Source organism: Branchiostoma belcheri, unplaced genomic scaffold, assembly GCF_001625305.1.
Source record: "Branchiostoma belcheri isolate BF01 breed outbred unplaced genomic scaffold, Haploidv18h27 scaffold5, whole genome shotgun sequence".
In the NCBI taxonomy this organism is placed as follows: domain Eukaryota; kingdom Metazoa; phylum Chordata; class Leptocardii; order Amphioxiformes; family Branchiostomatidae; genus Branchiostoma; species Branchiostoma belcheri.
This window is the reverse complement of record NW_017804131.1, coordinates 2,467,790-2,477,506: the sequence shown is the minus strand read 5'-3', so window position 1 is coordinate 2,477,506 and position 9,717 is coordinate 2,467,790. Positions and strand designations below refer to the sequence as shown.

General features: G+C 41.3%; 2 protein-coding genes across 2 annotated transcripts in view; both read right to left on the bottom strand.

Moving 5' to 3' along the window:
* Positions 1 to 806: 806 nt before the first annotated feature.
* Positions 807 to 2,926, bottom strand: LOC109479810 (39S ribosomal protein L42, mitochondrial-like). Its single transcript, XM_019781829.1, has 2 exons — positions 2,659 to 2,926; positions 807 to 2,328 (listed from the first exon to the last, which is right to left on the bottom strand). The coding sequence occupies exons 1-2, from the start codon at positions 2,890 to 2,892 to the stop codon at positions 2,122 to 2,124; spliced, it is 441 nt and encodes a 146-aa protein (XP_019637388.1). The 5' UTR covers positions 2,893 to 2,926; the 3' UTR covers positions 807 to 2,121.
* Positions 2,927 to 8,190: 5,264 nt separating this feature from the next.
* The window catches only part of LOC109479644 (octopamine receptor-like), a 5,455-nt gene continuing 3,928 nt past the window's right edge, over positions 8,191 to 9,717 (bottom strand). Inside the window, exons 2-4 of the mRNA XM_019781630.1 lie at positions 9,371 to 9,515; positions 8,912 to 9,147; positions 8,191 to 8,521 (exon numbers count right to left, since the gene is read on the bottom strand). Coding sequence (XP_019637189.1) covers positions 8,219 to 8,521; positions 8,912 to 9,147; positions 9,371 to 9,515 — 684 coding nt within the window. The 3' untranslated portion in view covers positions 8,191 to 8,218. The remainder of the gene's footprint in view (positions 8,522 to 8,911; positions 9,148 to 9,370; positions 9,516 to 9,717) is intronic.

Genomic DNA, 9,717 nt, shown 5'->3' with positions numbered 1-9,717 from the left:
AAAGGTATCTTTAACTTGCTATGTGGATCTCAAAATAGCAGCATTTAAAAAACAGACCAGCTGATTTCTGTGTTTGTTGATTCTAGGTAACTGATGTCACAGGGGAAGTACAAAGGATTTGAAAGGATTTGAAGAGGAAACAGTTCTTGTCTAACTTGTAGAAACACTGTTTTTTATGGTGTACCCTTTTCATGCACATGTTTCTGTGTTGTCAACCAATCAAAACTATTGTTAGCTGGAGGTAGAAGTGCTACATACAAAGATGGATAATTGAATGTAAATATGAACATTTCAGACATATGCTTAAGTCAGTTATTTCAAGGAGGTTAACCTCCTTGGTTATTTCAACAATGTCTCTGAGTGTTACTTGCATATGACTTTTGCTTGCTTGGTTTTCTTCCCTAGCATGCACACACACACACACACACACACACACACACACACACACACACACACACACACACACACACAAGGAAAACACTTTTATTTACACATCAATCATTAATGGTTTTTAGGGCAAGATTTTGTGTTCACTGTTCACCATTGACTTTTATTTACAGCTTTAAGTTTTACTTGGAAATGGATTAATTGTATGTCTGACAGGAATCTTGCATATGTTACTGTGTGCCCCTTGTTAAAGACTTAAGTGTATGATAGGGTCACACTGTACACTGGTAGTCCTTGTCATTTAAATGTTGTAAATAGTTTGGGTGTTGGTCATTTATATACAACTTGTGTATAAATATGAATCCGAAAGTTGACGTGTAGTTGACAGATTGTAAGAAATTGTATGAGGAAGACAATGATTCACAGTTCATGATTTATTGGTTTGATGTTTTTGATGTCACTGCCAATTTATTTCTTTGGTTCATCAAGTCTTCTCATTTCAAGAAGTAGAGGGCAGCTAGCTATCCAAAAGAAAAAGGATAACATCTATAGGTTTGGAATGACTTCCTTTGAAGGTATATTCCTGGGGTTTTCAAATCTCAGTTATGAGATAAATTTTAAACAGTGTATCTGGGAAAATGGACAATATGAATGTCTAGTAAATGTCCATGAAAAAATTGTTGATGGGTAAAGGGCTTGATGTCATTCTTTTGTTGTTGTTAAATATTGTTGATGAAATGTAACACCATATTTTGTGGCACAACCATTGCCATACACTAGCTCATGTGAACACTCAGTAATACCAAAGTAGTTCCATGATCAGCCATTTCCCAAAATATACATATAGGAGCTAGAAGTCCTTGCATCCTGAAAGCATTTGTTTATAACCCCATTACTTGGAAATAAAAAAGGGAAATATAATATCTATTCATCCCTGAACCAAGAAATAAATTGGTGTTAATAAATGTGATATTTCAATGAAAGCTGCTGAAATACATTTGGAAGAACACAGTTGTAAAGCAGTAGTTAAAGTGAAACTACAAGAGAATAAATAATCCTAAGACTAAGTGTATTTATGATGTTTGAAATGCAGTAACAATAAAACAATATAGAGTGTTTATAAACTGCACAGAAAATGTCTCATTTGTGAAATGTTTGTTGTGGTATTTGATGATTTACACAAAGAAACCTGCACATTTATCTTGAGGATTAGATGACTGCAAAGTAGGTGGTATAAGTACTATGAAGTGCAAAATGTAAGCAAAACACCCATACCACATGGTTGAGTTCTGCTGCATTTCATGTACATTTTTTTTCTGGGAATTCAGAAACAAGAATATATATAATGTTATATATATAAAAAGAAAGAGAGATGTTGATGCAGCTACGTATAGATATAACATTGCATGGTTCCTTATTGTTAATGACTGTCATGGTTTAAAGTAATATACAGTACCATCTATACCACTAACAATGCCAATGAAGATTTATTGGCATTGATTTAACTCGAAGACCTAAGTTTATCATTCTGTCTTATTGTCTGCAAACTGTTAGTTGTTCCTGGTACAAAATTTACATTTCTTAAGAAGATTTCTGGTGGATATGACTTGTTGGCTATAGAAACTCAGTGCACCAGTTGTTGGCAAAAGACAGCAACATCTAGTCTCTTCACTACTTCAACACAGCAGAATCAGTTCTTGCTTGTCTGGATAGCCATGGCAGTGTCTGTTGTAATCACTGGTCCTTCGGGGGCTGCCATAGCTCTGTTTCCCTGTCTTTAGGTTCGTTGGACTTCCGTAGACGCACTCTGCCGCTGCCCCACCATCTATTCTCATGTATATAGAACATCTTCTCAAGTTTCTTATTGTCAGGACCTGCAAGATGCTCCTTCCTCTGCTCCTTGAATGTCAGTTTCAAGATGTCTTTTTGGCTGGCTCCAGCCTGCAAAAGGAAAATAGACATTACTCTCCCCAATTTTATATTAGCTGGAAGTTTGGAAGAAATTGATAGAAAAGCACACACAGAAGTATCAGACATTGTACGTATAACATATAAAAAGCACATAATTACAAATATGTAACGTTATGATAAACTTCAACATAATGCCAAGGTATGTAAAGTTAACGTTAAAGGGGGAGGGGGCAGTGGATCTGTTGAAACGTTGACTTAAGTTATTTTACAGGTAAACGACGTCACATCAAATGACGTTAAACATACAAACATATGGCAACACCTTAATCTACGTCATCTCTGTAACCAAACGTCAGATACCTCCACGTCCATGTGGTCCAAGGGCGGTAGCGGCTTGGTGTGTTCGTACGGGAAGGGTTTGGACGGGTGATAGCACACGATCGTCCGCCCGTCGGATGTTACGGCCAGCTCTGGCTCACACAAGGTGTCGTCAGCCTTCCTTGTGCTGTACTTGAGATGGGCACATGCTAGGGGCTGTGATCTACTGGTGAAAATTTGCAAAAGACTCCGAATTCGTGCCATGGTCGCCGCCATGTTGGACGTCAAAGTGGTGAGGGTATCGTACGGAAGTTTCTGCACATGCGTTACATGTCATGGCCGGCAGGTGGCATTGTTATATCACTTTGGGCAGAAAAGGGGGACTGTATCTAGTGATCTAGTCTCCACCAGACTTTAATGTAGCCAATTTGATGGTGATCTAGCCTCCTATTCAGGCGGGGGGGGGGGGTATTTTCAGATCAAACGTAGATCGCACGCAATAGTAGGCCGCCAACCCTATATAACCATCCCTATGTAGGGTTAGTTGGCAACCGGAGCTTGTCGCGTGCGATCTACGTGTGATCTGAACCAACAAGCGACCGATCCCGGAACTAAGGAGGCTAATATGAAACAATCATGGCAGAAATTTAACTGGGAACACCGTACAATCGGCATCGTCTCACAAAGCACGAACATGAAAACGTCTGACGAAAATTTGCAGGTGAAGCAAACATAGATTAAAGAAATGAATTGGCTCTTCTTGAATGAAGTACTACTAGCAGCAAATATGTCAAATAACACAGCGTTCTAAATGCAGACGTTGATTAGCCCGAGTACTGCAAATTCATTTCCGCAGAATCGAATCGAATTCCATTCCAACATGCGAAACACGTTGGCCTTCAGCCTTCGAGTGCGCTCCTCGCCCTTCAACGGTTATCGCGAGGAAGTGAAGTGGAAGACGGGACAGAACCTTTGTGTTATATAAGGCATCAGGTGCGTCAATTTTGTCAAGGCTATAGGGCCAGTCAGACTAGGCGGATTAGCAGAATGCACCAACCGAGACAAACAAGTCGCTCTGAATCATATATTGTGGAGATTTACAAATGCGGTCATGGCTTTGTACCTATCGCATGTAGTGCATCTCTAGTTCAGGGGTTTGTAGACGTATCAATGAGTTTTGAACCGGCTTACCAGAGATTCTTGGACGATACACAACCCTACCTCAGAGTTGTAATTTGATGTTCCATCGTGTATATTGAACTAAATTCACGGTAGTAATCGTCTTGTAAAGACAATTGTCTGACATCAAACAACACAAAAATCCATTCTGGAGTCTTTTTTAAACACTTAAGTTATGATCTTTATTAAATCTCTTTGCATCATCTCACAATCAAATTTCAACATATCTTACTTACCAACAAGACTGGATATGTACGACAAGATCAAACAATACCATGAACATTGATAACCTGGTGACCAGTCGCTCTCAGGACTACAGACTGTAGTTCCTCGGTACTGTTAACTTCTATCTATGCATGGCCCATCCCAGTTAATTTCCAAGCAGATCCTAGGGTGGCAAAAGACAGTACTAGTATCACATTGGCCAGGTATAGTATCCATTCGCCAGAGAGGGTCCATGGGTGGTGTATGAACCATCTCTGGCGAATGGATACTGCCTGGCAAATTTGATACTGTCTTTCAATTTGCAACCATAGGATCTGCTTGGAGATTACATCCCGGTGACGTCGAGCTTGGCTGTGTAGGCTCATTGGTAACAGTCTGGTTTCCAGGTTATTTGAACATAACATTTATGTCACTATTAAATTACTCTGAACTACGTCACACTGAACAGAAGGTATTATTTGAACATAACATTCATGTCACTATCATTGATCAAATTACTCTGAACTACGTCACACTGAACAGAAGGTATTGTACGATGTCGATTATTGCATTACAACCGCGACACAGATACGTCTCAAGCCACAGGTGTACGTTGCTGAGCATAGCATTGATCACATCATCATTTAATTTTATGAGCTTGTTTGTGACACAAACGATGAATATCTTCTGTCGTCAGACTACAGCCATATTCGGACTTTCAGACGTGCGTATTATATATTATATCATACCCGGGCCGCGATAACGTTCGATAACGGGTTCCGGACCGGGCCGTACGTTACGGTACGGCCCGGTCCGGAACCCGTTATCGAACGCTTCCATGGCTTCCATAAAACGATTCGAACGCGTTTCGTCCTAACCGCGTGTGCCCCTTTCGAAAATTCGAATACAGAATCCGGACGTTGGAACTGATGTTGTTGCATTTGAGGGTTTAGGGGCACCAACTTTTGGCTCATCTTGCATTGAAAGGCGCGTTTTCTTGGGTGGGTATGATATAAATAAAATACAACACGGTGTATTCCGCATCGCCCTCGGTCCCGGCCCTCCCGCGAGTCGGATCGCCCTCCGGCCTGCGGCCGTCGGGCGATCCGACCCGCGGTCGGGCCGATACCTCGGGCGATACGGAATACCCCGTGTTGTATTCTATATATATATATTGAAATCGGGAGTCTATGAGTAGGCACTGATCTCAGGTTTCCTTTTTTTTCTGCACAGGGCGTATAATTCTGCTCGTATATACACATGTGATGGTCGTGAATGGATGAATGCAATTAATTTTGGATGTTGTCCTTGTTGGGGTCAGGCTGTTGTCCGGTTTTCACCGATAGGCACTTTTGCATACTTGAAATATTGTTTTCATGATGTTTGTTAGAAAATCTGGGGAATTTTTGAATGTATTATGACTATTGCTTTGGATAATTCTTTACATAGAAAATATTTTCTATTGAAAAATGATTTGAGAATATTGTTTATATCTTGAGTTATACGAATGAGAAAAGTACCAAATCTATGACATACAATTTTCTTTTCAAAAATATCATTTGTTCGGTTCGAAAATAGTGATTTCATAATAGAGCTTGCTCGATTCCAGTACCATTGATATCCATACTTACTGTAGATATTTACGTAGAAGTTGGCTTTTTCAAATATCAAAACTTAATACCACAGAAGGTTCTACAAACATACATTTTTTTTCCATAATCATCTTCTTAATGTTTATGTTAGACACAATCCACAGTCCGACATTCCTCCGACTAACTGTATAAGGTTAGTATCTAATATAAAAGTAGTTTTAGATTCCTCGTTAACAAATACATCTATAAAAGTAAGTGTGCACATCCCGATTGAATCACTGATATCGATACGATATCTGGTCAACAATTCACCATGTCAAGTCAAACCACGGTCCACGGCTAAATAAAAAATACGGATAACACACATTTCATCAGTATTAAAAACAACATTGTACATAGACATATTATTTTCCCGATATTTTGAAAAATACATTTCCTTTTTCTCCTTATATTTCCTACTCATCATATAGATAAAGGGTTACGTCGATGAAGGTTAGACATCCAGGTAAAGGGTTGTTGTCAGAATCCTGAACAAATAGACAGTCCTTCTAGTAAAATATACATGTAACAATCACAAAACTCTGTTCCAATCTAGTACCCGACTTAACAACCAATTATTGTTTTTCGTTAACATCTGCTGATCAAGGTTTCTTCATTTGAAGCACTTGACATGTTGGCAAAGGGCCTGAGCAAAGGGCTCGAATACAAAAATACAGCTGTTCTTATCTTTTTTAAAAACCTTGATGAGGCACTCCATATGGCACATATCTCAATCTGCACACCGACGGCAAGCTTGTTGTTGACTTCGGGAGAAAAAAATCCGTTTCGTGTTTGAACTATAATCCTATTTCTATTGTAGTAGAACGTTACTTGTATCTGGACACATGAAGAAAAATCTAAATACATACTCAAGTGGTGTTGGAATTGACAATCACCAGCAATATGACGGGAACTTGAAAGTTGTCTCCGTCACTGACATGCAACAGAAAGACGAAAAAGACAAACCACTAACGGTGATACACTGGTGCAGTCCTGTTTGTTTCACTGAAATGCTTTTGATTTTTATAAGCGTTTTTCACGGTCCGATGGCGGTAAAAATAACAAGGAAACACATAATACTACAAGATAGACAAACTTTTAACTTTTCCATATAGATATCAAAGACATTAAAATCATAATCACAGTACAGAAAAAAAGACATTTTAAGGGAAATCACCTCACGTCAGGTCACATTTCTAAACAGGGGCCCGGCCGGGCTGTATCGATTAACGCAAAATCAACAATTCATATCAATACTATACGCAAATAGTTCCCATTTTTCTCTCTTTTTTAAAAACTTTTTTGTGCTTTGTTTTCTTTTATATCATACCTTTCGTTCCATAAGACTGCCCGGTCGAACCCCGGTTTGGAAATGTGACCTTAGCATAAGGCCCCTCCTTTCAACAAAACAAAACAAAACAAAACAAAACAAAACAAAACAAAACACAACACAACACAACAAAACAAAACAAAACAAAACAAAACAAAACAAAACACAACACAACACAACACATACAGATACGTCACCTGTGACAGAATATGTAGATGAAATCGTTATCCATGCCCGGTCCATTCTAAAAACACCTATGCGTCAGATCCAAATCATATCCGAATTCTTTGTCCATTTCCAGTCATTGGTCAAATCCGTTTAAGATTCAAGTTCCAAGTTAACAAGTTCCAATATTTGAAAAGTCGTGTTCATAAAATTCTTAGATAAGGGTTTTAACCATAAAGCTTTAAGACTCCCGCTTCAGACAATACACACTGTAATCCACAGAACCAGCAGGACTGAGTTTTATGGCAACTTTTCAATTCTTCTTAATGACATAAGTTGGGGAATTTGGGAAAGGAAAAATATGATTGATATGCTAAACGTTATATTTTGCGGGATCGGCTGGATGATCGGGAGAAAAAATTGTTCTGTGTTAAAACTATAATCCTGACATTCGTCAAACGTTTTCACATTTCCAAATAGGTAGGCAACATTATATTATGAAAAGGGAATCGGAATATAAAGAAGTTTTGATATGCCATTCTGATTGTTCATAGCATATTTTTCTCCTACATTAAAAACAAGTGTTACGTCGACTTATGGCGATTTATATTTCAGGCACTTCATTACCCCGGCCCCATGTTTATTTACCCACAGGCAATGTGAACTTGTCCCGACTAATTTTGTCACACAGAAAAACACAATAGTTTGTAATTGGGAGGGTTATGGGTGCTGAAACGCCGTGAACTTGAACGTGGCTCCGGTTTAGCCTCCTTTTCAGGCGTTCCCGGATCGGTCGTTTTTTTCGGGGGGGGGGGGATTTTCTGGTCAAACGAAGATCGCACGCAATAGAAGCTCCGGCTGGCAACCCTACGTGCGATCTACGTTTGACCAGAAAATACCCCCTCCCCCCAAAAAAGACCAATCCGGGAACTCCTGAAAAAGAGGCTAGCTCCGGTTCTCAGTGAGCTTTGGTTATTTATCTAATTTATTTAGTACAGATAACTTACACTTATCCCCATATAATACCGATTAGCACGCTTTTTACAGTCAAGTACTTTAGTACTAAATAAATGGGATGAATAATCAGATCTTCTCAGTGACAAGCCGCGCCGACGCACACGACCTTTCTGAGCGCCGCCAGTATGGCGACGAAGTCCTTGTTGAAGACGGTGTAGATGACGGGGTTGACGGCGGAGTTGCAGTAGCCCAGCCACACGAACAGCTTGAAGATGACGTCCGAGACCGCGCACGTCTCGCACACGGTGACGGTGACGTAGGTGACGAAGAACGGCAGCCAGCAAACCACGAACGCCGTGATGACGATTCCCAGGATCAAGGTCAGCCGCCTCTCCTTCTTCTTCAGGAAGCGTTCTTTGCTTTGGAGGTGACCCACCATCTCGGCCATGACCGATTTTGACTTTTTGCGGCGTCGATTGGGGCGTTGTTTGGCCGACTTGAGACAATGGAGGGTCTCCTTGGTAGAGGAGTCGTCCTTACGTGGACTCTCACTCACCTGGCGTGATGACAGCATTTCCATGTTGTTTCCCGCTTCTTCGTCTTGCGGGCTCAGTGAACCCGGCCGCTCGTCCGCTCGGGCCAGTCCGCCATCTGTGGTACTGTCGGTCTGGATGTGCAGGTTGATGTCAGCGAGTGCGATGTCAGGGAACCACATAGAAATGTTCGGAAGAGAAGAGTTGAGCTCACCTCTCGTTGCCAACACTGAGTCGAGGCTGTAGCTGCGGCGCAGTGGGGTCGGCCTGAAGTCGGCGCTGCTGTTTCCTGACACAGATTTTCGTCTGGTCTCCAAGGTGGTAGACTGTTTGGTCTTGCCGTTTCCGCTGTCGCATCGTTCTGCTGAGGGAGTTGCCAGTTCTATTATGATGGCCGGGCGGTGCGTGGTGTGGTCATTGGCGGTAGGTGCTGGTTTCTTGCAGGGAGTTTTCTTCAAGAGTCGAGTGGTCACGGCGGAGTACACTTTACTGTATGCGATTGTTATGGCAACCAGGGGGATGAAGAAAGATCCTGTGAAAGAAAAATTAGGAATGGTTTAATTCAAATATTTTCGTAACTGGAAACGTTTCGCAATATATGTTCTGGTACAGTCACAATTTTACTGCATGACGTCGACAATCATTCTGTTTCAATCAGCGCTATTTTGTTATGCATGATGCAAAATCAGTTTGTCATGATAAATCTGAGTTGACAATGTGATTACTTCATGACGACAGTAGAGCAGGGTACATACCGGAAGCAGAGAAGAGCACGTAGCCCACGTCGGTGCTGTAGCGGCACTGCGGGTAGTCCGGGTCCCAGGGGCGGGAGTCCTTCCACCCGAACAGCGGCGGCACGCTGATCAGGAACGCCAGGAACCACACCACAGCGATGGCGATCTGACGTGCATTCAGAGAAATCATGTACAGGCATATGTATGAATGGGATTGGAACGGGTCATAACAGAAATCGTAGAGCCTAGCTGACAACTTCAAGGAAGCCGTACTTTTGCACCTGAGGAAACAATAAGGGCGCAGCGCACCCCCCCCCTGTCGCGTCTTACCTCAACAGAGGGTGCTGCACAGTATAGACGAATGGTAT

Bases quoted from the DNA above. Each gene is read 5' to 3' on its own strand.
- LOC109479810 (XM_019781829.1), bottom strand. From the start codon at position 2,892: ATGGCGGCGACCATGGCACGAATTCGGAGTCTTTTGCAAATTTTCACC. The intron at 2,329-2,658 runs GTATCTGACGTT...TTCCTTTTGCAG, and splicing joins TGGACCACATGGACGTGGAG to GCTGGAGCCAGCCAAAAAGA.